The sequence below is a fragment of the Penicillium cosmopolitanum genome (genome assembly GCF_028827165.1).
Source record: "Penicillium cosmopolitanum strain IBT 29677 chromosome Unknown utg000011l:1.0-3548175.0:1.0-3550911.0, whole genome shotgun sequence".
NCBI lineage: Eukaryota > Fungi > Ascomycota > Eurotiomycetes > Eurotiales > Aspergillaceae > Penicillium > Penicillium cosmopolitanum.
In genome coordinates, this window is record NW_026622681.1 from 2,239,218 (window position 1) to 2,265,141 (window position 25,924).

General features: G+C 49.9%; 10 protein-coding genes across 10 annotated transcripts; 6 read left to right on the forward strand and 4 right to left on the reverse strand.

The window, feature by feature from the left end:
• Window positions 1–470: 470 nt before the first annotated feature.
• On the forward strand, window positions 471–960 carry N7509_012336 (alpha/beta-hydrolase; the record flags this gene model as incomplete). Its single annotated transcript, XM_056636973.1, has 3 exons — window positions 471–567; window positions 622–701; window positions 769–960. 3 exons carry the CDS (start codon window positions 471–473, stop codon window positions 958–960), a joined length of 369 nt encoding a protein of 122 aa, XP_056483003.1.
• Window positions 961–3,607: 2,647 nt separating this feature from the next.
• On the forward strand, window positions 3,608–4,048 carry N7509_012337 (uncharacterized protein; the record flags this gene model as incomplete). Its single annotated transcript, XM_056636974.1, has 1 exon — window positions 3,608–4,048. One exon carries the CDS (start codon window positions 3,608–3,610, stop codon window positions 4,046–4,048), a length of 441 nt encoding a protein of 146 aa, XP_056483004.1.
• An 886-nt stretch (window positions 4,049–4,934) lies between these two features.
• N7509_012338 (SDR family NAD(P)-dependent oxidoreductase) lies at window positions 4,935–5,894 on the reverse strand (the record flags this gene model as incomplete). The annotated part of the gene is made up of 2 exons (XM_056636975.1): window positions 4,935–5,770; window positions 5,843–5,894. The coding sequence occupies 2 exons, from the start codon at window positions 5,892–5,894 to the stop codon at window positions 4,935–4,937; spliced, it is 888 nt and encodes a 295-aa protein (XP_056483005.1).
• Window positions 5,895–6,318: 424 nt separating this feature from the next.
• Window positions 6,319–7,299, reverse strand: N7509_012339 (TIM-barrel enzyme family protein; the record flags this gene model as incomplete). Its single annotated transcript, XM_056636976.1, has 3 exons — window positions 6,319–6,921; window positions 7,000–7,145; window positions 7,212–7,299. 3 exons carry the CDS (start codon window positions 7,297–7,299, stop codon window positions 6,319–6,321), a joined length of 837 nt encoding a protein of 278 aa, XP_056483006.1.
• Window positions 7,300–15,236: 7,937 nt separating this feature from the next.
• Window positions 15,237–16,436, forward strand: N7509_012340 (C2H2-type zinc finger protein; the record flags this gene model as incomplete). Its single annotated transcript, XM_056636977.1, has 2 exons — window positions 15,237–15,290; window positions 15,570–16,436. The coding sequence occupies 2 exons, from the start codon at window positions 15,237–15,239 to the stop codon at window positions 16,434–16,436; spliced, it is 921 nt and encodes a 306-aa protein (XP_056483007.1).
• A 369-nt stretch (window positions 16,437–16,805) lies between these two features.
• On the reverse strand, window positions 16,806–17,728 carry N7509_012341 (uncharacterized protein; the record flags this gene model as incomplete). Its single annotated transcript, XM_056636978.1, has 2 exons — window positions 16,806–16,925; window positions 17,612–17,728. 2 exons carry the CDS (start codon window positions 17,726–17,728, stop codon window positions 16,806–16,808), a joined length of 237 nt encoding a protein of 78 aa, XP_056483008.1.
• Window positions 17,729–18,313: 585 nt separating this feature from the next.
• N7509_012342 (uncharacterized protein) lies at window positions 18,314–20,370 on the forward strand (the record flags this gene model as incomplete). The annotated part of the gene is made up of 3 exons (XM_056636979.1): window positions 18,314–18,653; window positions 18,760–19,849; window positions 19,872–20,370. 3 exons carry the CDS (start codon window positions 18,314–18,316, stop codon window positions 20,368–20,370), a joined length of 1,929 nt encoding a protein of 642 aa, XP_056483009.1.
• A 625-nt stretch (window positions 20,371–20,995) lies between these two features.
• N7509_012343 (adenosylhomocysteinase) lies at window positions 20,996–22,501 on the forward strand (the record flags this gene model as incomplete). The annotated part of the gene is made up of 3 exons (XM_056636980.1): window positions 20,996–21,034; window positions 21,135–21,267; window positions 21,327–22,501. The coding sequence occupies 3 exons, from the start codon at window positions 20,996–20,998 to the stop codon at window positions 22,499–22,501; spliced, it is 1,347 nt and encodes a 448-aa protein (XP_056483010.1).
• Window positions 22,502–23,060: 559 nt separating this feature from the next.
• Window positions 23,061–24,386, reverse strand: N7509_012344 (Tm-1-like ATP-binding domain-containing protein; the record flags this gene model as incomplete). The annotated part of the gene is made up of 1 exon (XM_056636981.1): window positions 23,061–24,386. One exon carries the CDS (start codon window positions 24,384–24,386, stop codon window positions 23,061–23,063), a length of 1,326 nt encoding a protein of 441 aa, XP_056483011.1.
• A 561-nt stretch (window positions 24,387–24,947) lies between these two features.
• N7509_012345 (GNAT family N-acetyltransferase) lies at window positions 24,948–25,574 on the forward strand (the record flags this gene model as incomplete). Its single annotated transcript, XM_056636982.1, has 1 exon — window positions 24,948–25,574. The coding sequence occupies one exon, from the start codon at window positions 24,948–24,950 to the stop codon at window positions 25,572–25,574; it is 627 nt and encodes a 208-aa protein (XP_056483012.1).
• Between the last annotated feature and the right edge of the window lie 350 nt (window positions 25,575–25,924).

Consider the following 25,924-nt stretch of genomic DNA (forward strand, 5'->3'; position numbering starts at 1 on the left):
ATCTTGAAGCCTCAACACCTCTTTCAGGTTGTTTCCTCCTTTTTTAACTATCTCAGTGTCGTATTGGACATCATCTGAGTATGTTTAGGAAGCTTGCCACTGCAGCTGTGCTGTCCGCCCTTAGTGGTGCCTTTGCTGCGCACGCAAATAGCAATCCCTCCTGCGCGAGTGTGCATATAATTCTTGCGCGCGGAACCGCAGAAAGCTACCCTGGCATTTAGTAGGGTTCTTTGACTGATCTCGTTATGGAAGCCATACCTGGAAGCAATTACGAAGATATACTTTATCCGGCTACTCAGGAAGGTTCCACCCTTGCTACGAGGAAGGTATTTACAATGGCACTGCCCAGTTGAGTGCTTATGTCAAAGCTTGTCCAGCTTCCAAGGTAGTCTTGCTCGGCTACTCTCAGGTAGGGGATACCCTGGGAACCCTATCAACTTTGGAATTTTGCTTACTATGTATAGGGAGCCATGGTCGTGAGTGACATGTTAGCCGGTGGTGGTGATGATGGGACCTTGGGCAATCTCACTAGGCCCTCCGTTAACCCTAATACACTGGACTCGCACAGTACGTGACGTGACAAAATATACCCTCAAATGCCCTCATACTAATCAAACGTAGTCGCCGCTGTTCTTCTCTATGGTGATCCCCGCCACATGCCTAAACAGACATACAATGTTGGAGATGTCACCGCAACTGGTGTAAGTACCTCTAAAGGAGTCTTCAGTGATGGAAGATAACCCAGAGCTGACATAGCAATTTGTACAGAAATACCCCCGTACTGCTGCGCAGCTTACGGCTTTGTCGAAATATGCCAACAGGGTCCATGACTACTGTGATAACAAAGACGGTGTTTGCGATGCCGCCGGAACGAACCTCTCAGCCCATATAGCTTATGTCACCATTTGGAATAAGACTGCGGCTACTGGGTTGTGGACATGTTGCAGCACCTGGGCATGAGTGATTAGTTCAAAATCCATGGCTCTTAAACCGCCTAGGTGGTACAGCCTAAAACGTCTGGGGCTTGGAAACTTGAAGGATAAACCCGGGTGCCTCGAACTTGAACTTCTGACGGAATATTGAAATGACTCGCTAGTATCATCTATATCGTCATCTACTACCAGTATACTGGTATATAAATTCGCATCATCCACCTTCTAAGTAACCGCGGCTATCCACGCCTCGCATGGGCGCTGGTGACACCTGATTCCTTAGGCATTAACGCACCAACACTTGGAATGACAGCTCTCAATCGCCACGAAACTCAGTATTCTGGCAGGCTGCTTTATGGCTCGAATTGACCGAAAAAAATGTTCTTGCATTCAAGTTGCAAACTCGTAATGGATGAATATACGTTTTTTTATATTGGAAGTAGTATATTCCAGGCATTCTGAGATGCACCACCTGACCTGCCAGTGCCCAGGTGGGCACAACTTAAATTTACGGAACTGACTCGGAGGCTCCAAGGTTGGAACCAATAACCAAGTTGGAACCTTGGAATATCATCCATGAATCTTGGAATGATGATAATTCCACAAATGTACTAGGTATTATTCTTGATTCTTCTCAACATTGAGAGGACGACTGTGCTACCTAGTAGCTACTGGTAGGTATGCCCTGCATACTATCACGCCTACAGCCCATAAATATGAAAGGATCGGACGGATAGGGGAGACGTACGTTAGTTCTTCGTTTTATCCCCTGTTCCGCATCTAGACTTACGGAGATTGAAAAGGGGCATTTGGCACACAGAAATAGCCATGTAGTCCGACTTTTCGGAAATTAGAAATGACATCGGGGCATGTTTCATCTGGAAATAGCCGGGGTAATAATCTGGACAGTTTATGTGTATATTGCTTCGTGCGAGTTGTTTCGTACTACTCTAACTGAAGCAACGTTGAAAGTACGGCGTAGACACTGGAAATTTAGCTCCACTTAAGCTTGAGCCTTATAATCTATTTTAATTCACCGCCATTTGCGTCAAGTTGTTCCAGAGCCAGAACGCTTTATTCTAGTTGTTACTTCGGATTTTGGGGAGGTAAACTCAACGAGAAGTGTGAGACAGAATATAGTGTGTGTTGCATTAGCCGAATGAGCGTCAGCTCCAACGTCATCCTGACTTCGGATCGAGGCAAGTTTTGGAATGCCATCTCGATTTGGGAATCAGGTTGTGAGCTGCGAGATTGATAAATAGACATAGACATGTAACTGTGATGTCCGCTGGGATGGGTCTACACAACATCATAACGTCGATCACTTTCCTTTCAAAGTAGATGGTACCGAGGTTCATAGAGCTATCTGGGTCAGAGTAATCTATTCTGCTCACAGGTCTATCGGCAGTTTCTCCTTTATGTTGCTCGCGGGGGAAGCTGTGTACGAATAGGCCTTTTTACCTAAGTTAAGACACGACTAGTACTATATAGTAAAGCTACCAATTCAAGTTGCGCATCGGATGGATACATTCTCCAGATTCAAAATAGACATTTGCCACATTGGATGGCGCTAGTCGAATGACCCCTCCTCTTTCATCCACACCCCGCTTATAATCTCCAGTACCGAATACGAAGATTGCAGCAGTCATGTTCGAGGAAATCCCAATCTTGAACACATGGTCATCCTGATGGTTCGTGGAAGTGTAAGCATTGTTCGTTAGTTACTGCGCCTCTTCCGGTCATCCCGGTAGTTGGTGATGTCCATTTTTGTTCTTTGAACCATATCTGAAAATTGTTTACATCTCCCACGCAAACCGGGCCGAAAACAGGATTGACTGGTATTATGTGGGTCCCGGTTGCAGCCGCGAAGCCTCGGATCGTCAACCACAATTTTGTACGATCCGATAGCGCCACCCGGGGCTGGTGAGATTGAATTGAGTGAGAATTATCTCAGATAAAAGTCATCGAGAAGTTTAAAAACATTGGAACGGTTCTTTTAACCCTGTAGCCGGCTCTAAAAACCGAATCCATTGAGTAACTCATTTGTATTTTCGATCCGTCGGTAGCTTTGTTTACAAAAATGCAGAGAGTTGCACAACGACACGAAGAGTAGAGGGATATTTCGATGGAATCGAGTCGAAATGCCCAAAAAGGGCACGCCAGGCTAGAATAATGCAGGATCATGTGGCTTCTGCAGGGTCCTGGCTCGAGATGCGGGGTGCCAATCCGCAGCACAACAACCCTGATTGGGTGGGTCTCGAAGATGTCTTACCTTGTGCAGAGAGCCTGAATCACCCCAGTGGCCATCTTGAGCTCTGCAGCCCTCATGTAGACTACTCGTGCGTCCGTACCTCATAATGATGTCTCACCGGTCCAGTTCTAAGACATCGCTAGCACATGGCGGGTTATTTCCGGCCTCTTCACAGTACTGTTACATGCACTAATCCTTAGTTCATTCTATTTCAAGGAAGTATGATGGGAGATCAGCAGAGGTAGTAGCTATGATCGATCGAGCTGCCTACCTCGCATATACTTGGCTGTTTTTGTAGAAAGAATATAAATACCTTCCTCCAGCCCTACGAATTCATCCCCATCAAACTCCATCTCCATCTCCATTTATACAAACAAACTTCCACTTCACCACCAACCAACCACCCTACAAAACAACCGCCGAAATGCAGATCACTCAAGTCCTTCTCTCCACCCTCGTCGCCGCTTCCGCGGTCATGGCCGCCCCGGCCGAGACCAGCAAGAACATGATGGCCGCCAGCCCCCAGTGGACCATCCGCAACCTCAAGCGCGTCTGCAACGGTGCCGACACCTCCTGCACCTGGAACTTCGGCATCCAGGTTGGCACCGGTGCCACCAAGGCCTGCACTTACGTCGTCAAGGGCGACACGGCTTCTGAGCGTAACGGTGGCCCCTCTACCTGCGGTGTCTACACCATCACCTCCGGCTGGAGCGGCCAGTTCGGTCCTGGAAATGGCTTCACCACCCTCTCCGTTGTCAACAACGACTCTCGCCAGATCGTCTGGCCCGCTTACACCGATAAGCAGCTCGACGGCGGCAATGTCGTCAAGCCTGACCAGGCTTACTCTCCCGCTGCCCTCCCTTAAATCAGCACAGTGTGATGGCAAAATGGTCGTGTATAAATTGGGCTGGAGGAAGGCCCAGATTCTATAATGATGGCTCATCCAAGACATAATTGGTTAGCCTTGATGTATTTAACTCTTTTTTTGAAAGCGGACACTCCTTGAATATATTCGATTACATCAATTATCTTTTCTGTATGATACACACGGTACGTAGGGTTTAAAACACTTCATGTCTCTACCACAGATGTTGGTCTCTTCAAACAAAGGAGTCACTTCAGACAGTTAAAAAGCCCGAGTTAGCCGAGGGATCTTAAAACATTGGAGGGTTTGCTGGTTTGATAAAAACCGAAACAGAGAGTAAGTCGGAAATAGATGAGGAAGAGGCAGTCCACTTGGTTCCGAGATGCCGAAAAGGAATACCTGGAGTGAAGAGTATGCTGTGATTAAATTGAGATCCCGTGCATTCCAAAATTCAAGTTGAATGTTGCCTTCTAGTTCTTAGGTGCTATACTTGCACCTTTTTGAAGTTGGTATCTTGTAGAGATCCAAGGATCTGGATATTGCTCCACTCTCAATCACCATCTCTATCTTACCTTTGCAAGAAGCTAGAAAGGGAATATTTGGGACTATACAGCCCTCTCACTTCCACTGATCTGAATATATCTGGCTTGTGTCCATATCATCCTATCTCCACTCGTACTAGTGCCACTTAGTCAACCGCGCAATCATGATTTTGCAAAGTACTACTAGTACTAGTACAATATAAATATCATCTCACCTAGTAGCTTTACGATGCCCTCTTCAGGCTCTAAGCTTACTTTTCATTTCACTTGAACGCGAAGTTTTGTCGTGATAGAAGTACTCATGATTTTCATTTTTTATTATTGTGAGTTTGGGTTGAACGATGTTAAACACCCATCCTCATACCGCCATTGGCGCATACAACACTACCAGTGCTCCACACACCATTGGGGGTGCATAGCATGCAGACAACGCCAGCAATTTCACTAGTGAATGCCGGTCGACGACCACCCATCTTTTCCTTGATCAGGCGAATCTGCTCCTCAGTCAACCGGCTCATAGTCGACTCGTCATTCACATCCAACTTGGTCATGGGCGTATTATCCATATAACCTTGGATATCATTCCAGAAAGCCTCACCAGCCTTGAAATACATATCACCAATGACAGGACCAGGGTTCACGGCGTTAACCGTGGCCCGGTCGGATAATTCCCGCGCCCAGGTCCGGGTCATAGATTCCAGAGCCGCCTTGGTACCACCATACATAGACTGACCGACAAAGCCCATTGAGGCCGACACACTGGAGATATTGACAATGCGACCCGAGCGGTCTGTGGGGAGGAAAGGAGCGATAGCTTGCGTGAGTAGCAAGGGGGCTAGCACGTTAATGGTGTAGTGCCAGTTAAAGTGGTCGGCAGTGATGGGGCCGCGCTGGGCATCATTCAGATCCCGATCCGCCGAGACACCAGCATTGTTGATGAGGATGTCGATTTGCAACTTTCCTGAGGAACCAAAGTGCTGGTGCGCAGCTTTGAGAATGGCAGCCGTGGCTTCTTCGGGCTTGCCCAGGTCCGCTTGAACGAACTCGCAGCGGATCTTGTGCTCAGCGGCCAATTCAGCGCAGATCTTCTCGGTGGGCGCGCGTGATGAGTCGGAGGTGTAATTTAGGAGAAGAGAGACACCCTTTGAGGCCAGATTGCGGGCAACGGCCTCGCCGATTCCTAAAAAAAACCATAAGTTAGCGGAGCTGGTTGGGGTTTGCGGGGGAGAGAAAGATGGAGGAAATGAAGTACCCCGCGATCCGCCAGTGACGATGGCCAGCTTTCCTTCCAAGACGCGCGACATTTTGAGGATGGAATTGAGGAGATTGAAGGGATTTGAATGAGAGACAGAAAAGCAAGTTGTAAATATGATTAAAAAAAGGACAGCGATGCTTTGCTTTGTACTCGCCTCGCAATTTAGCCGACTGGCGGCTTCTCCACGGCGGGCGCAAATTGCCCGAAGGGGCGAAGTTGGGGAAAGTGGGTCAGTAGGATCATCGGGGTTCAATGAATGGTCATGCAGTGGTGAGATACAGTAGCTATGGTAGAAGTATAGAAGAGAGGCAAGAAGAGAGTGTGTGTAGAGGAGTAGAGTTGATGAGAGATGAGGTTGAGATGGCGGTCATGTGCTCCGGACTCTTCAACTTCACTTCCTTGTCTTCCTCTTCTCTTCCTCTGTTTATCTCTCTCTCCCACACATACTCCCTCCCACCCCTCCGTCCACTCGGCTAATTAATCTTCAACCGCTTAAATTCCTCCGCATTCTCCTGGATCGCAACCTCCACCGGCAATCGCTCCATACTGCTTGCCCCAAAGAACCCATGCACCCCCCGAGTCCTTGACAGTACAAACTGGGCGTCTGCCGGGCGTGCGATTGGCCCTCCATGGCAAAGCACCAGCACCTCCGGGTTGATCTCAACCGCCGCATCACGAATCGCCTGCACAAATCCCACACAGTCCTCCAGCGAACGCCCACTACGAGCCCCGATTGAACCCGCCGTCGTCAAGCCCGCGTGAGCTACCACAACATCCGCCCCCGCCCGCGTCATCTGCACCGCATCCTCCGGGCTGAAGACATACGGCGTTGTCACGAGTCCCTGTCGGTGCGCCGTCGCGATCATCTCCACTTCACGATCATACCCCATACCGGTCTCCTCTAGATTAGCACGGAACTGTCCATCGATCAACCCGACCGTCGGAAAGTTCTGTACACCGACGAAACCGAGACGTTGCAGTTCGGTTAAGAAGGTTGGCATCGAGCGGAAGGGGTCAGTACCGCAAACTCCGGCCAGGACGGGGGTATCCTGCACAATGGGGAGGACTTCGCTCGCCTATATCGAAGGAAAACAACCATTCTCGTTAGTTGGCTTGGGGGTTGGAGGGAACCTAAGGGCTAGATGGAACTATACCATCTCCACGACGACCTGGTTCGCATCCGAGTATGGCATCAACCCGGCCAGCGAGCCGCGACCAGCCATGCGGAATCGACCGGAATTGTAGACCAATATCAGATCACAGCCGCCTTTCTCGACCGCCTTGGCTGACAGGCCGATACCTCGTAGACCTTAGCTTTCTCCATCGAAGCCATGGATTACTGCAACACTGTGATCCCAGCACTCACCAGCTCCGGCGCCAACAATAATGGAACCATCCGCGACCGTCTTACGCAGACGCGCGAGGACTTCCTCTCGATTCACCGGTCGGGGCATACTAGTATCGAATGATAAAAAGCGGAAATTGACTCTTCCTCGAAGTATAGTATTGGTCTCACTGAGTATAGGGGAGAAGGCAGTTGGATGTTGCACTGAAGGGATGGAGTCGTGGTATACCCCTCCTCCCCTGCTCCCCGCCCCACGAATGACCTCAGGCCCGCACACTCAAGTAGCAACACACTTAGCCATCACCATCGGCTACCTGGATCATCCCTGTTTCACCGATACCTTCGGAAGGTTAAGGCTCGCGTCTCACACGATGCATCTCACACCAAAAAACGACGACTATGCGTCTGTGGTCGTGCTTTATTGGCGAGTTTGATCGCCGGCTCGTCGTGGCCTAGGTCCATGTATCGCGTCAAACCCGGCCGCAGAGGATATATAATCCGAGATTTGGACTTTTCTCGGGGAGGACGCCGTCTTTGAGGTCTCTGCTGCGTTGATTTGTCTGGGCTTTTGCTCCAGGTGGCGACTCTTGTGGTTCTAGCTTTTCAAACTGCAGAGAGCTCCCTGTTGCACGGAAGCAAACAATTATGAACTTGTCTGAGTATTATTTCAGCCGGCCTATCGGTGGATTCAAGGTATTTGGCGATTTTTCCTGTCGGTTTCTAGTCGAGCTGAAAGGACTGGCGTGGTATGCCAGGTGGTTTCAGTTACTTTTACCAAGTGTCACCTAGACTGCCTGCATGGCAATTTTTTGAGGTTCGGAAGAATTTCAACAAAGCCAGCAGAATACGACTGCAAAAAGGCTTTCTACTAACTTGAATTGATGTATCTACCAATGGTGACAAGTGCCAGTGGTAATCGACGTATAACTACGGGTGGAAATTTATTCTGTGGTCCAGGGCTTCAATTCCAACTTTGCAACTTACTAGTACTGTCAGTAATTTCGAAGATTACTAGTATTTGCCAACATACTAGTAAAATTATACCACTGGTCGAAGTTACGGAGATAGTTACTTGTTACTAGAGCATTGCAGCAGCCTTGGAGTGGGAGGACTTGAACTCCTCCAAGCCCCCAATGATTTCCTTTTATAATGTTTTGGCCGAATAGTCGAAGCCTGCACAATTCCATGAAATATGACAGGCCTGATCAATTCGCAAATTGCTATCAAATTGAAAACCGCCACTTGCGAGAGTGTTGGCCCATCAGATGTCATCATATGCAAGTTGATGCGCCTCGGCTCGTCAAGGGAGCCAGGATGCGACTTCTGTTCTTTTCTGTCTCGAATGGCGGGTTATCCGTGATTACTCTTTTCAGTCATTCGGCGTGGGAAGGAAAAGCAAGTAGGTATGTGGATATGGAAACGAGGATTGCGGTATGAATCTGTTTATCAGACTTGGCTGCTCGAAAGATTTGAACGGTGGACGCTGAGAGTGGAAAAGGTGTCGACATTCTTGGCCGGTACTAGGTCGACTCGTCTCTAACAAGAATTGCTTATCAGAGTTAGTTATGATCGAATAATGAAGATGAACATAATCAGGACGGTTGAGTTGTCCCATGAATCTCACTGTCCGCTCCTCTCAACAAGATGTGAGATGATCTTGAAAATAGTGATGAGTCTTAAATTGACAACCATAATCATACTAACCCCAGTCTTCAATACAACACAACGAGAACACGAAGTTTCTGTTTCGGAAGTATCACACGATGAAAGTGACGCAACTGAACTGATCACAAAAGCACGCAGCCACGTCAATCTCCGGCATCAATGGCCGGGCGCTTGTCGATTCCACAATCAACCCAATCATGTTCCAAAATCAATCCAGTAACTGAAGAACTGATACATGCAGGGGCAAGAGTACACCGAACCAGTTCCATCTGGCAGAGCAAAGACCAAGAAGACGAAACCAACCTTACTGCTCGCACCCAAACAAACCAACAAGATACTATGGAAACAGCGCTCCACGTAACTGATTCGCACAATGCCATATCATCAAATCCACTAATCATGCAGGGGCCACACTATTAAGCTCTCGAGTAATTTCCCTCAGCTTGGCGCACGCCTCTCCGCAGTGAGGATTCGACATCGCGTGGAGTCTACCACAACCCACCTCCCGGCATGACGTTTCCGGCTTACGCAGCTCTTTGCCCCGGTTTGAATTTCCCAAGCTGATAGTGGAGCGGGGTAAGAGGTGCTTATTGAGAAGATCGTTTAGTATGTAGAAGGAAATCAATTACATTCAAGTTTCTATAACATGTTCTTGCCCTAATGCCTAGGATTGCAGGCATCTGCTACGGAGGTGGAAATCGAAGTTCGCTACGGGGCCATAAAATTGGGCAGATATGCACTCTGTAAACTGTATGTATGTATGTACTAAATAGGGTACCTAATTAATTCAGAATCGCATAAAGCAAGTACAGCAGTCGCATGTGGGTACGCTTGTAAATATGGGCAATCTTTCAAATTTGGAAATGTTTTGTAAAACGCGTATGTTATAATCTTTACATACCTTCTCGTAAGAGGGAAAACACCAATACAAATTCAGGGAGTACAAGCACCGCTAAGCCACAGAGCATCATCTTTGATTCGACATGCCGGCTGTACATGTACAAATGTGAGTGCGAATGCGAGTGCGAGTGCTGCCTCGTCACCCTGCCACAACAACCACTTGCTGAGTGGATATCATTTCCCCACTAAAATTGCTCTCCCCACTTGAGCTCAATTCGGCCGGACCCTATGCGGGCCGGTCGAATGAAAGAAAACCATATTGCGCTTGGCATGGGGTGATAGCAATAGCGTGTGGGTTTTCTCTTTCCCCTGGGACCCAGTGATGTTTGGAAGATAGGTAAGGAGTACTGCAGACGTTGCCCGTGCTGGCGTGTGCATCTAATCTCCATACCAGGGCTAGTCCCCGCCCGAGGGAAGGAATTTGCTGCGGATATGCTTGTCTCAATTATTATTCGACTATGTAGAGACAGTTATTGGATCGAAAGCTGAGACATATAGCTCGAAGTGTCTCGGTACATGAGCCGTCGAATGTTCGATGGGGCGGTGCAGTGCGGAGCATTTCGTGCTGTGTGGTTGAAACCTGCATGGTACATCTGTCCGGTGACTTCATTGTGGCTGCGCCCTGCAGGCTTGGGGAAGCTTTCGATATCGAAATCTCTCTACGGATAGCCTGATGGAGTACTGCAGATGTCGTTCGTGATTACCCACTAAACGTAAATCCACTTAGTCGACGGATAGACAACATACTGTACGTGTGCATTCCCCAGTAAATACGAGCCTATCCACTACGAGTACATCGATCACCTGCTTAGGCGAAGGAATACCCCGGCGCGTATGGTGCTGTAGTTCCCACATAGTATGGAGTACAGGTACAAATTCCACATTCAATATTGCCCAATGGTGGATTAGACTTGGTGGTCGGGAGTCGGCTGTCGGAGGTCCGATTGAATGAACTCTCCTCCGTACTCCGTAACAGCAACGGAATGAATCCACTTGTACAAAGTACTAACTAACAAGTTATTCAATCACTAGTACTGCATTATGTACATATATGATCACCCCTTAAAGGGCGGACCGTCAATATCAAGACGATACTCCGTCATCTCTTCGATAGCGCCATCGATAGCGGTGCTATTTACAGATTGATCGGCCAATTCGCCAGGTTAGGTATGCGGACCACCGAAGAAGCATGGGGCAGGTGCCAGACATAGGACGATCGCGATCGCAAGACACCGCGCCACAAATCGGAGCTTATTCTGTCCTGGGGAGAGATGCCAGGTGTACGGAGTACAAAGTGAGTGGTGTGGCTCTTCCGGATGACAGCGGAAAGAAAAAGAAAAAGATGAAAGTCACTAGGAAGGGAAAGCGTAGCGCGAGTGCTCTAGGCAGTAGCATTTTCTTGTCATCCATATCCATCAGATTAAGAAAGCGTTGATATTCAATTCCCTGTACTTGTTACATGCCTACTCTTTTCGGATATACTGGTGTGTACTCCGGACGGCCATGTGTGCTGCTGCGCCCCTTTAGACTTTGGTCAGCAAGTCGGCAGGCTGAGACCCGGATCGTCTCTAGAAAACCGGCGAATAGAAATTGCCGAGGCAGGCTAATGCGGATTGGCTTCAATAGTGCGATTGTCCCCGCAGAGCGTTCTCGCTGGAGCGTTCTGGAAGCGCGTGCGGTAGGCAGCACTGAAGAATGTGAACGGGGTTGTGGCTGTGTGCATCCACTTGGCGGAAGCGAACAAGAAGAAAGCGTGGCAGCCTGGAGTCAGCAAGATCTTAATGGAGTAGAGTTATCGCCATCTACATAATCGACGAGTCGGATTTATGAACGGATTGCGGAGGGTGGCTGTGCACAGGTCAATGACAGTTGTGACGTCTGTCATCAAAGGGGCGGATCAAGTAAGTTATCTCCGAGTGTAATTTAGATTTTAAGTTCGGTCGAGAACAATGTGGTGGTTTGACAGATTGATCTCTCTCTCTCCTTGCTCCGACATCTTGGCCTCGTGACCAAATTTTTTTAATGAATTCCCACTCACTAAGAGGGAAATTTTTGGGGTCCAAATTCACGAACGCCTATCGCCATGTTAAAAAAAGACAGGGCCCTGAAACTAGCATTTAACTAAGCGGAGCGAGGAGGGGTCTAGCTCAAGCTCTCGTTCCACGGAACCCAACCGAGTTAAGAAATTTCCAGCCACGATGAGGATAAGGCCGCGTGGGCGTGGCGGGTGTGCATGAATGATCAATCCAATCTGCCCCAACGATTCCCATGATCCATCGCACTAGATGTGAATCGGGGATAGTGGATCCCAAAAATTGCAGCTTGAAGTCCGCACCCTGATCTGTCTAGAGTAAGCCGATGGGGATGGGCCACGAGTCCCTGCATGGGAGGTAACAGAAAAAAGGTTAAGAGAAAGGGAGAGCGACTCTAGCGGATGACGCTAAGGCATCATTAGGGGTCTCTAACGCGACACTCGGTATTTGAAGCTGGGTAATTGTATACTCCTGGTGGTATTCATCACAGACGCTAGGGAAACCGAGGACCCTGACGGGGGCGTTTGGCGTCAGCTGCTACGGGCTAGGGCGGACGCTTTGAGCGAGCGGCGTACGAATCATGGAGAAGCCATCCGCCGGCTAGAGTACTAGTCAGGCCTTCGCGACAGCGCGATCGCTGGATCGGGAACTAGCCCTGTCATGGTGCCGGTGGATATACGTAGGCTGCATACGTATGCCCCGTCCTGCTGGCTGGCGTAGAGCAAATCATCGCTCGGCATCAAACGCCCAAAAGGCCATCGAGCCTAGCATGAACCTCGCGATCGTGGGCTAGAAGCTTGACTGATCGGCACATGCCATGTGTTGCGGTCGATTATGTGGGAGACGGCATTGGGGCGGGAGAGTAGGAGAGTGGGAGACGGGGACGTGGATTAGATACCATGTGGTTGAACAAGGATGCGTATCCAAAAATGGGATATGATGGAGCTTTCCCCGCCATGAACTGGAAGATAAAGGCATTCGACACTCGTAGTCAAATCCACCTGGGGACTAAGGAGACAAAGGAAGATTAACTACGTCTGCGTCTTACGTAGGCTGGCGGAGAGCCCCCGCGGTGGAAGGTGAAAGGAGCGGGGCGGCATTGGACGCGTACGAGTACGAAGGGTTGCACGGGCCAATTTAAGCCCTAAAAGCATAGGGCTGTTGGCTTGGTAATTTATCTACGGGTAATTTATCAGATTTATTTCCATTTATTCCATTTATTCTGTACAGAGTATACCCGTACGGACTATTGTCACTATTTGGATGACAAAGGTCATATGCATACGTGGACGCCCATATCAAGTCGGAATGACAATGTCCGTATCACTCGTCACTCGGTGTAGAATACTGTTTAGAGAACCGGTGGCCGGGTAAAGATCGGAATACAAGGCGTCCGAGTGAGGGGAGTGCGGGTTTGTAAATAGCCCTACAGTTTATGTATGCACATACATACTCGTACCATAGATGGTGGGCAGATAATCACTGGCATCGGAAGATTAGACAAAGGGTATTTAAAGTTCCTAGGGCAGGGAGTGGAGAGACAAAGCAAGAATAAAAACGAAAAGCTTCGGGATGATGGTGGGTCCTTTTCTGGATTTTTTTTTTCCGCCTTGGTTTGCTTCATCCATTTTACTTTTCAACGCTACCAACAGGGCCCTGTAGTAACACAATCGGAATCAGCCAGCTAGCCAGTGCACCACCCAAGGGAACGTACCTGTTCTTACCAGGATGGAGAACTCGTACGGAGTTACGGGTACCGTGTACCATTGTACCACTGTACCAGATTTCGGGCTAGCTCCCACTGATTCGCAAGCATGGACACACGCTGCGGCACTCGCTCCACCGACCTCGGAGCCGGTCATGATCTCCCGAAGCGGCGTAGTGATGAGCGTAACATCTTACGTATGTCCCCAGACTCCAGTGGCTCTCGCCTTGTTCGCGATCTACTGTAACGAGCCACACGGCTCAGTTGAAAGTGTACTATGTATACCGTTTAATTATACTCCGTGACGAATAGAATACTAATACTGATACTGATACACGATCCGGATTTCCCGGCCCTTGCCAATGAGGGTCTAAGGCCCCCCTTTCCAGGGTAAACTCTAGTCCGAACCGAGCGGGTTTTCTTGGGGGCAAATTTCTGGTTCCCAGGGTCCATGGACTGATTATGAGCCTTATCCCGATTATCAAACAATCTCCGTAGTTCTACCGATATGCCCAGCACCACCCTCAGTGGAGCATCGCTTGGGCCAACCGAAGCCCTAGTTGGGTTGGCAATAATCTAGGGCGGAGTCGGAGTTGAATGGGTCGGATTGTAAGAGACCGTTCGATAAGTGCATACAGCACGGAGGAAATGGGGGGAAGAAAAACGATAATTAAACTTGAAATTAAATTCAACGCACAAATCAGAATGCTAGCTGCTAGCTGCTAGCCAAAGAAGGCCTAAATAGCGAGCAGATCTTTTTGGCTGACGACTGTCCCCGCCAGGGTCGATGGGGCGGGCCGGAAGAAACGGAGCCTGGAAAACGGGTCTTCACAGAAACCACCGTAGTTCCAGGGGTGGGTTTCGTGGTGGATTAGGGGTCCCTTACTGTATCATTTCTAGCTCTCCGTACTGTATTGAACTCGTACCTGGACTGGAGAGAGCCTCGTAGAGACCCTTGAAGCTTGGCCTTGTCCTATTTAGTATGATGAGTTCCTGAGATACGCAAGCTGCGGGTTTTATTTTTGATTTCTTTTATTTTCTTTTCTTATTTTTACTTCTCCATCTTCTTCTCGACGACTTATCTCTACTTCTCGACTTTGTATTCTTCATCATTTTCATCTCCCATCCTCTATTTTACTATTTCCGTTCCTTTGCCTGCTTTCACCATCCTGCTGGCTTGTTACGAATCTCTTTCCACCCCCTCCTCCTGTTACTGGACCAACCCACCTGGCTTATCTCGTATCGGCACATCCACCACAATCACCGGCTACTTCACTCCCTTATTAAAGTAGCTTTCCACTCCAGGCTACTCATCTGCACTTCCAGTTTGATCTAAAGACTTTCCTTGGAAGAACGGGACTTGTTCGTGGTTTGACGATCTTAGATCCCGGCCACCCCTGCAATATCGCCAGGCCGGTTTGCAACTGCCGTTGAGAATTGTGTTCCCCACGTCGAATCAGGTAGACGCAAGAAAAGAACAAAAGGGAACCAAAATCTCTCACGACTATTTTGTTCCTCCAGCAAGATCGAACGCCCGGGGTTCAAAACCCTGCTTGCGCTAACTCGCCCCAACTTGAAGGTCGCCGGTGCGAAAGAGTTGATCGGGGAAGATATCTTATAGCGACAGTATTCCCTCTTGATCACTAGCCGACTTAATCGCTAGTTTGTCCTGACCAAGGTCAACGGTACAGGATACAACTTTAAACCCGACATTGTGCGTCTTGCCAGCAGACGGCGGACCTAATGTTGTCGATGTGTTATACGACGCAAAGGCCAAACATCTTTCGAGAGCCATCTGTACGTCATCTCCAGTCTATGCAGAGGAGAAGGAGAAGAAGGAGGGACGCCAGCAGCAGAATTTCAGGGAAGGGGAGTTCTCCTCCTAAACTCTTGTTCTTTGTGCTCTCTGCTGTCTCCCTCCCCCTTCTCCCTCCCCCTACTCTTCTTTCAGTTCTCTCCTCTTTCTATCAACCACCACTCTGCTCGAAATCGGGTGGCCTTCCTGGGTCTATTTGTCTCGCTGGCGAGGAGTCTCATTGATAATATTGGAAAACTAACCATCCGTTGTTAATTTAGTATACATTTCCATCCTCGGTGAACTCACATCGGGGCGTCGAGGAGAATTCCAGTTGCAGAACGAACATTGTATCAATCCTGAATAATGATGACCACCCGTCGTTTGCCGTCCGGTCCAACCCCAGACATACATCCAGCCAGCCATCGCCATCATTGAATTCTCAACCAGAACAACTTCCCCCACTCATCGGCGACGCTCAATACAACCATCCTCATGCCTCATCAGAATCACCAACAGCATCACCACGGAGTACTCGCCACACATTCATAGAAGCAACCCAACCCACCTCACCCGGCTCATCTGAGGGATCTGCCTATGAATATCTGACAAGCCATGCCCCCTCATCCGCCTACCACCCATATGCCCGACAAGATTCGCGACGACGCGCCTATAGATTTCCATCAAGAGGCCCAGCAGCGCCTCGCACGCCTCCAGAAATCCAATCAACATCCGGGACAGAGGCGAAGTCATCATCATGCGGAGGAACACGAGGCACGGGACCGAAGAACAAGTATCCATGCCCTTACGCGGCCAGCCACGGGTGCTCTGCTACATTCACAACATCCGGGCACGCAGCACGTCATGGGAAGAAGCACACAGGCGAGAAGAGCGTGCATTGTCCGATTTGTAATAAGGCCTTTACCCGCAAGGATAATATGAAGCAACACATTCGTACGCATCGCACGCATTCGGATGAAATGCGCTCGACGTCCGAGCCGGAGGCAGACCCGCGATGGGCCGCTGTGTCAAGACCTGAGTCTGGCTATACCTCTGCGCATAATCGGATCGTTAGTCAGTCCACTGATGCTAGCAATGCTAGTGTGATGCCCCCACCGGGTGCTCGATTAAATCAGCATCGGTCCTGATTGAAAAGTCCAAAAACAGAACGTCTGTCTGTGTCTTCTTTTTTTCATATTCTTTTTTTTTGGATGTCGGTAGATTCGCTGGTTACCGTCGATGTATTCTTTCTATCTCATCTCATCTCGTCTCTCTCATGGCCCGCATACGGATACCCCACGTTGTTGTTTTTACTTGCCATTTTTCTGCATTTGCATTTGTTCAAGTTATTATCCTGGTTGATTTATTCTCATGTTGTCTTCTTTCTACTCTTGTTCTGTTCATTTCCCTTTTCTCTTCGCGTTGACCATGACAGGTCACGTGTGTCCTAAACACTCACTGCTGCGCAGTGTTGTTACGCTGTCTGTTTCCGAAGCGTTTTGCTCTTCTATCGCTTTTCATTTCATTTCCTTTCCTGTGTCATCATCCTTCGAACGGAAGGGCACTTTGTTGTACCAAAAGCTCACCCACTTCATACGCCTATGGCCCTTTGCAAATGGCAAAGAGACACTTCGCACCTGTCAAATTATTGCAAATCCGGGGAAGAGGGGTCCAGAGTTCAGAGTTCAGATAGTTCGGTTAGCATATCCGGGAACAAAGAAGTTTCTATGATTATGTGATCTGTACGTTGTGCACTATTGTTGTACCTTGGTCGTACCGTTGTGGTTTGCCTGTCTGTGTCATGTCGGAAAGGGCGTCATGCGCTTCCCTGCGGGAGGCCTGGCGGGGTGATTTGTCTCGTTGGGTGAGGTATATTTTTTGTATAGGAATTAGCAAGGATCACCATGAATGGAATGACCGTGTGCGACCAGCTCTGGCTGCACCAAGCAACAATCTTTTGCCACGAAGAAATTCAATTGTAGAGAGAAGCCCCCGGGGGGGGGGGCAAAGCTTCTGCGTTTCGGGGTAGACAGGTAGGTGTAGGTTAGCGATGAAAAATGGCGAGGGCGACCAACAGAAAGAGAAAAAACTGAAATGATGAAGAGTAAAGAGTAAGTATACTGTAGGATAGAAGGGTAGAAGAGAATAATGAGCCACCTGGGCGTGGCGGGACCAGCCGGACGAGAGCCATGGAAATGGAAGGAAACCCCGGAATTGATCCTTGGAAGCACTCAACATCAACAAAACATCAACATCAACATCAGCATCAGCATCAGCATCAGCATCAGCATCAGCCACATGTACAGGTGTTCAGGTCACCAACTATGGCACCACCACATCGAAAGTGGCGGTCTAGTCCTGTCATGATGGCGTTAAATGGGAAAACCAACCAAGTGTGTTGGGTAGGGCTGTCACTGCCTTGATCGCCGACCTGCAGCATGACGTCGGGCGCAATCAATAAGCAAAATCGACAGGGCCATGGCAGCATCCGAGAACCGAGCACCGATTCCAGAACATTATTTTGGGCAGATTGGAAGGGGGTAAAACATCCTTAACTGGAGGAGGCTGGCACGACGTCATATGGAGGGGAGGGGAGGGGATTGGACTATTAGTATTAATAGTATATTAGTATATCCAGATGGGCGCAGAACCTCCTCAATTTCTTCCCCTGGTGGTACTTCTTCTCCTTTTGCCAGTACCAGTAATAAATATGCCTCTGACCTGGCTCTCGCACTCACCAGCCTCAGCCTCCGTCAGCCTCAGCCAGCACCGCCCCTCAACCCTCTCTTGAGTCCACCTCCACCTCTCGTCCACCTCTCGTCCACCTCGCCCAACGACGTCACGCCACCTGCCCCGCCTCCTCTAGGCGCTTCTGTTTCTGAATTCTCGACTTTCTCTCTCTTCTCTCTCTCTCTTCCTCTCCATCTCAACTTTATTTGTGATCTACAAGATTCACCAAAAAACTCGACTTTTTTTTCTTTCTCTTTTTCTCTGATTGTTTCTGTCTCGTCAAATCCCACAAACGATGTCGTACTACGACGATCGTCGCTACAGCGCACCCCGCGACCGCGCCCGCGGCGGCGGTACTGCTGCAGATTATTTTGACAACCATCCACGGGGCCGAGATGCAAGGGTCGAAAGAGACCCATATCCCTCTTACCGGGATAATGGCTCGATCGAAGAAATCCCTCGCGATTTCCCCCCTGGACGGGACTATGTCTATGAGCGTTATGAAGGCCGCCGCCCGCGCCGCCCCGTTTACGAAAATGTGCGCCGTGCGTCTTCTGTAAGCGGTGATCCATACTACGATAGCGGATATCATCGTCGTTCACGTCCTCAAAAGTCCCGGCGTTATGATGATCGTCGTAAGTTGCCTTGCCTCCTTTCCGTCTCTTCTTATCGGTTGAGATGGAAACCCCTGCTTTGTACTTTGCGCTTTGTGCTGGACACTCACATTTTTGCCTTCGACAGCTCCTCCTCGTCGCTCCAGATATGATTCTGTTTCCTCCAGTCGCTCGCCCCCTCGTCACAGTCGCCGCAAATCTATCGGCGACGCTGCCCTAGGTGCCCTCGGTCTCGGCGCTGCTTCCAAAGTCAGTTCTCGCAGTGACCGTGATCGTGAACGTGATCGTTACCCCGGTCGTGATCGAGGCCGCTCGCACTCTCGCCATGGTCGCTATTCATCATCTTCTCGCAGTCGCAGCCGTGATCGCCACGGGGGCAAGCGGAACAAGAGCGAACAGCGCATGATGCAAGCTGCCCGTGCAGCTCTGACCGCCGGTGCGGCAGAGGCCTTCCGATCTCGCAAGGATCCTGGTGAATGGTCCGGAGCCAAGGGCAAGCGTGTTTTAACTGCCGCTGTCACTGCAGCCGGTACCGACGGACTTGTCGACAAAGATCCTAAAAAGCACGGCACGCGCCATGTCATCGAGTCAACTCTCGCCGGATTGGCTACCAGCCACTTCATTAATGGCGGCTCGTCCAAATCTCGTGATCGAGATGGACGTGGTCGGTCCTCCACGGGTGGCGGTCTTAAGAATCTCGCCGCAACGGGTGCACTAGCTGCAGCCGGGAAGGAGATCTACAATCGAGTTTCTCGTTCGCGATCGAAACCGCGTGGTCGAGACGATAGTCGTGACCGTGATAGTGATGATGACCGCCGTGGATCTAAGAAGCGCAGCAAGAGTGTCTCAGACTACATCAACAAGGGTATTGCAGCACTTGGCCTTGACGAGGGCAAAGACCGCGGCAGCAGAGACAGGAGCAGAAGCAGAGACAGAGACGATCGATCAGATCGCCGGGACCGCCGTCATCATCATGACCGCGATCACCGAGACAGAGACAGAGATCGAGACTCCCGCTACGGCGGCTATTCAGATTCAGATTCAGACACAGAGTATGGCAGGGGGTATTCGCGACGAGGCAGAGGCTCGAGAGATGTAGGTCGAACGCGTTCCTTGAACGGCGGCAGAACCCCCCAATCCCCACGCAGCGGTGGAACAAACGGAAAAAAATCAGCAACCACCTCCACTGCACGCGGTGGATCCCCCCAGCTCCGAGAGTGATTCTGACCTAGGCGACAGTAGTGATGAGAAGAAGACCCAAAAGAAGATGAGGCGGGACATGCTGCTAACATCCGGCCTGGCGACCGTGGCAACAATCCATGCCGGCCACAGCGTGTACGGATCCGTGAATAAGCGCAAGGAGCGAATGGCCCAATTGAAGAGTGGCGAGATTTCAGCGGAAGAAGCACGCAAGCAGCGGATGAAAGCGAATGTCCTGGATGCGGCGAGTATTGGCCTTGCGGCGCTGGGTCTTAAAGGTGCCTATGGCGAGTGGAAGGAGGTCAATGAGAAGCGCAAGGAGACGAATAATTTCCAGCATGAGTGTGTTCGCAGGGCGATGAGGCGGGAACTTAAGCGCAATCGGAGTAACTCGCTTCCTTCTTATCATCGCTGGCCAGATGAGATTGAGGATGCGGGGGCTCATGATGGATATGGGGGACATGGAAATGGAGGTATTTCATATCATGATGGGAATCCGTATGGAGCTACGATGGAGGCGCCGGCGATCTCTTATTAGGGTTGTTTCTAGTGATGAAGTTATGATTTATGATGGATGGATGAATGATAGGATACTTTGAGGGTTCCTATGTTTGGATTGTTACTTTATTTGTATTAACGTTTCTCTTAACTTTTACATTTTGATCTTTGCATGGTCTTTCTGTTTGTGTTAGATAGTTCTGATGAACATGGTTGCTCAGATTTCTGATGTTACAATCTGTCAAGGTCTATCAAGGTCTATCAAAGTGACTATCAAGGTGTCTACCGGGTATCCACCAAGGTATCTCTCTTCCACAAGGTACTCCATAGAGTATTCGTGTATCTATACTCCAGTGTATACCCTACTGTTATACTATCGAGTGTATCTATACTATATTACTATTGTAGTATACTATACTACTGTATGCTACGCCCCACTCGGCAGCCACGCTTGCCGAAAATCACGTGGGGCTCACGTGGGGCAGCGCGGGGCCCTGACTCGCTGAGTCAGCCACTTGACTTTTCGGTGCCCCTCTTTGCTCCTCTTCTCTGCTCGACTCCTCCTTTTCTTTTCCCCTCTTCATCCCCTACTTTTTGGTTGGTTTTCCTCTGGAATTTCTCTTCCATATTCAATCCTAACATCTTCCAGTTTTATTCAATTCATCATGTCTGCCCCCGCTCAGAAGTTCAAGGTCGCTGACATCGTATGTGCCCCTCCACCTCCTCCCCATGGCTTGCTACCTCCAGCTTCAAGCTTATTCCAGCTTATTTACCCCTTCAATGGCTAACATTTCCTCTCCTTAGTCCCTGGCCGCTTTCGGTCGCCGGGAGATCGAGCTCTCCGAGGTTGAGATGCCCGGTCTTATGGCCATCCGTGAGAAGTACGGTGCTGACCAGCCCCTCGCTGGTGCCCGTATCGCCGGTTGCCTGCACATGAGTATGTCTAACCCCCCGCCGATTCCGACCTCGTACGATCCCATCCTGACCCACTCCTAGCCATCCAGACCGCTGTACTCATCGAGACCCTCACTGCTCTCGGTGCTGAGGTCACCTGGACTTCCTGCAACATCTTCTCCACCCAGGACCACGCCGCCGCTGCCATTGCTGCCGCCGGTGTCCCTGTCTTCGCCTGGAAGGGTGAGACCGAGGAGGAGTACCAGTGGTGCCTCGAGCAGCAGCTGCACGCCTTCAAGGATGACAAGAAGCTCAACCTCATCCTTGACGACGGTGGTGACCTGACCTCCCTCGTCCACGCCAAGCACCCCGAGATGCTCAAGGACTGCTTCGGTGTCTCCGAGGAGACCACCACCGGTGTCCACCACCTGTACCGCATGCTCAAGGAGGGCAAGCTCAAGGTCCCCGCCATCAACGTTAACGACTGTGTCACCAAGTCCAAGTTCGACAACCTGTACGGTTGCCGTGAGTCCCTCATCGACGGTATCAAGCGTGCCACCGATGTCATGATCGCCGGTAAGATCGGTGTCGTCGCCGGTTACGGTGATGTCGGTAAGGGTTGCGCCCAGGCTCTGCACTCCATGGGTGCCCGTGTCCTCGTCACTGAGGTCGACCCCATCAACGCTCTCCAGGCCGCCGTCCAGGGTTACGAGGTCACCACCATGGAGGAGGCTGCCAAGATCGGTCAGATCTTCGTCACCACCACTGGTTGCCGTGACATCCTCGTTGGCCGTCACTTCGAGGCCATGCGCAACGACGCCATTGTCTGCAACATTGGTCACTTCGACATTGAGATCGATGTTGCCTGGCTCAAGGCCAACGCTCAGTCCGTGCAGAACATTAAGCCCCAGGTTGACCGCTACCTCCTGAACGGCAAGCACATCATCCTCCTCGCTGAGGGTCGCCTGGTCAACCTGGGCTGTGCCACCGGTCACTCTTCCTTCGTCATGTCCTGCTCCTTCTCCAACCAGGTCCTTGCCCAGATCGCTCTGTTCAAGGCCGAGGACGCTGCTTTCGGCAAGAAGTACGTCGAGTTCGGCGCTGGTGGCAAGAAGGACGTCGGTGTCTACGTCCTGCCCAAGCAGCTCGACGAGGAGGTCGCTCGCTCCCACTTGGCCCACGTCAACGTCAAGCTCACCGAGCTCACCCCCGTCCAGGCTGAGTACCTCGGCCTCGAGGTTGCCGGCCCCTACAAGGCTGACCTCTACCGCTACTAAGCGGAAGTCGTTCATGACAGTAACTCATAATCTTTCTCCTTTTTTTACAATTGCGTCCGACATATGAGTTTCCTCTTCTTTTCTTTGAATAGACTTTCAACATGAATTTTCGACGATGTTACGATTGGCATTCGGGTTCTCTATCAACTTAGAACTCAAAAGTGGTTGTCCTTCAACGGCATAAAAAGTTGTCTCCACATGGGGGTGCGATGTTCTTCTGTTTACTGGCGTGGGTCGACCTGGGTTAGGTCTTGCATTCAACACTGCGCGTACGGATGGGATTTTTTCTTATTGATACCTTAGTCCTGCTGGCCCTATCGTCGGTCAGATCGTGGCTGCACAGTTAAATATAATCTGAGCACCAACTTGAGCTTCCTGTAGACTTGTAGGTGTAGAAGTTGCTGAAGTGTATCGTCAAGGTAAACGGCCCTGTTGAAGCAGCCACTTGCAGTACTACCGCATTCCAAGGTTACTGCCACTGGCAGGTGATAGACCGATGCCCAGAGGCTCCAGTTCCATGGATGAATGCTTTCTATGATTATACTCTCACTGCACTTATCTATATCGAGACTTTAATCAAATCTCTCAACATCTCTGCTGCAAGTTTCGCAAGCTCCGGGTGATTAATGTCACGCCCATCCTTCACAATCTCTATCTCACTGTCACACAGTTCCTCTTCAAGAGCAGAGAAGAAATCCCCATCAACATCCGGATTCCAAAACGGTTGTCCAGGAACATCAACCATACTCACACCCCCAATCGGCAACAAGACCTTTGTCCGCGAAGCACCCCGAATATTCCTCGCGATAACCCTCGCGATATCCCGACATTCCTTCTCAGTAGTCCGCATAAGCGTAACAGTCGGATTATGCCGATGAAACACCCGCTTCGCTCCATCATTCGCAAATTTCTCCGGAATCGAATCAAAAGTGCCAAAATTCACCATGTCACACGCACCAACACTAACCACCCGCGGTATATCCCTCTTCGTCGCAGCAACCAGTCTGTCCGGCCCAGCACTCAGCACTCCGCCCACGACCTCATCCGCAATCTCCGTAGTCGTTAAATCTAACACAGCATCTAGCTGTCCCTCAGATATAAGTCTCTCCATAGCTCGACCCCCAGACCCAGTTGCATGAAAAACATAAACCTCGCAACCGGGCAGTATAGACTCGAGATGCTTTCGAGCAGTAGTAACAGCCGGCGTCGTGACGCCGAACATGGAAATTCCGATCCTCACAGAACTAGTAGCCTCCGAGTCTTGCTGTTCAAGTTGCTGACTTGAATAAACGCGCCCCATGCCCGCAACAGCACCAGCCGCATTCTGCAACACGGTATCCAAAACTCGATTCCGACCCGCAATATCAACAACACTATACATCATCGCGATATCAGTTTCCCCAATATAAGGCCCAACGTCCCCAGATGCCATGGTTGAAACCATCAATTTCGGAAATCCAACTGGTAACCCGTCGCGCAGGGCGGCGGTAGCGAGTGCCGTGCCGCATGATCCGCCTATAGCGAGAACAGCGTGGATTTGTCGAGCTGCGTTTAGGTTGGATATATACCCTGCTACGTAGGGTGATAGGGTTTTGATGTAGCTATCGCGATCCAGGTTACTTATTTCTTTTGCTTTTGATTTTTCCGATGTCGGTGGGTGTGGTGGCGGGGTAGATGTTTGTTTGACATCATTGTGTTGGAATTGGGTGTTGAGGAGGTCGGATTGTTTGATATCTACTTCCGAGGAGGAAGAAGGGGTTCGGCCGATGTCTAGTATTAGGACTTTGCTTGGTCCTTGTGCGAGGATGGCTGATTTTGTGTAGAGGAGTTCGGGGAGTTTGGTGTCGCATGTTCCTAGGAGGAGGATTGTTGGGGTTGAGGTCATTTTGAAGGTTGATCGGGGGGGCTTTAGGATGATATTTTGGGGGGTTTTGTTGCCGCGACTTGTTGGATTTTTCTTTCCGGACCTTGTGGTGGTTTAAGATCGAGTTGGAAGTTGGGGTTGTTTGAGTGGTAAGGGGCTGGGAGATATGTAATGTGACGATGTCTTGACTTGCTGCAGCTGGTCTGTGGTTGCAGATGGTGGGGCATTTGTTGAGTGTTCTTTCATGCCTCAACTTGAATAAAATTGTATGGCACCATAGTTTGAACCGGTTCCAAGGCTTATTTCTAAACAATTAGTTTTCTACTGGTAATCTAAGAAGTTATTGTGGTCGGTATTTGAATGGGCTCAATCTGTAATCATACCTACTAGTGTGTGTCAACCCTTTAGTTAGCTATCGCCGCTGGTCAAGATTGGCTAACCCCCCTGCACCCGTCAGCAGTTGACTCATAATAGAGAGAAGCCATCAGGCTACTCCGCTAATGAATGCTTAGAAAAGGACGCTATTATCCTGGTATATAAGATGCCGAAAGTTCCATACATGATACCTTCCTCCAAATCAACATGGCCTCAGAATCCGCCCCATTCCCGGCGGGCTTCAACATCTCCACCTCGCGACTACACATCGTCCCTTTCGACCCCGCTAATCAAACACACGCGGAATTTCTAGTCCAACTCTGGAACACAGAAGACTTCATCAATTCCTGCGGTCGAACATCTATCTCAACTCCTGAAAAGGCGTCAAATTTCATCCGACAGCGTGTTCTCCAGCAATATTCAGTCAACCAATATGGCATGTTTCTGGTATCACTCAAGGAAGGAGAAAATGTCACTCTTTCTCCCATAGGCACCGTGTCACTCATGAAAGGTGCACCCCCAGACCCGCATTTTTTGGCCCCAGACATCGGGTTTGCTGTCCTGCCCAAGCACAGTGGCAAAGGATACGCTGCGGAAGCAGCAAAGGGGCTTCTCGAATGGGCGCATACTGATTGTGGGGTTGAGGGTGCGTTTGGATTCTGCGACCCGTCAAATCGACGTAGTCGTAAGGTTCTACAAAATATTGGGATGGAGTTCAAGGGGACCGCAGAGTTGCAAGTCTTTGGAGGGAAGAAGAGTGCTGTATATGCCTTGCCTGAGATGGGCGATGACCTGGCAGTTTACGGACTTGCGGAACCACTCTCGCCAGAATGAGAGCCTTTCAGTATAACATCTTTGTCTAGTCGACGCATAATGCGCTGGGTTCGTCCGTGTCTACGCATCAATACCGATTCACTAGATCCCTCCGGAGATTATCGGGCTTTACTCTCGGAGTTAGACGGGCTTCCTTCTCTAAACCCCAAATTATCCACTTGTTAGGTTGTCTGGCCAGCTGCTTTTGTGTCCAAACAACTGGGAACATAGTGAGCTCAAGGTAGCGCTGTAATTGAGACTGAGAAAAAGCCTCGTCAGAACGGACCAATTCGTCCGAAGTTGAAATATAGTCTACCCCCATATTGCCCTTATAAAAGCTCCCCGCCACTCAGTTGACCTGATTCAATCAA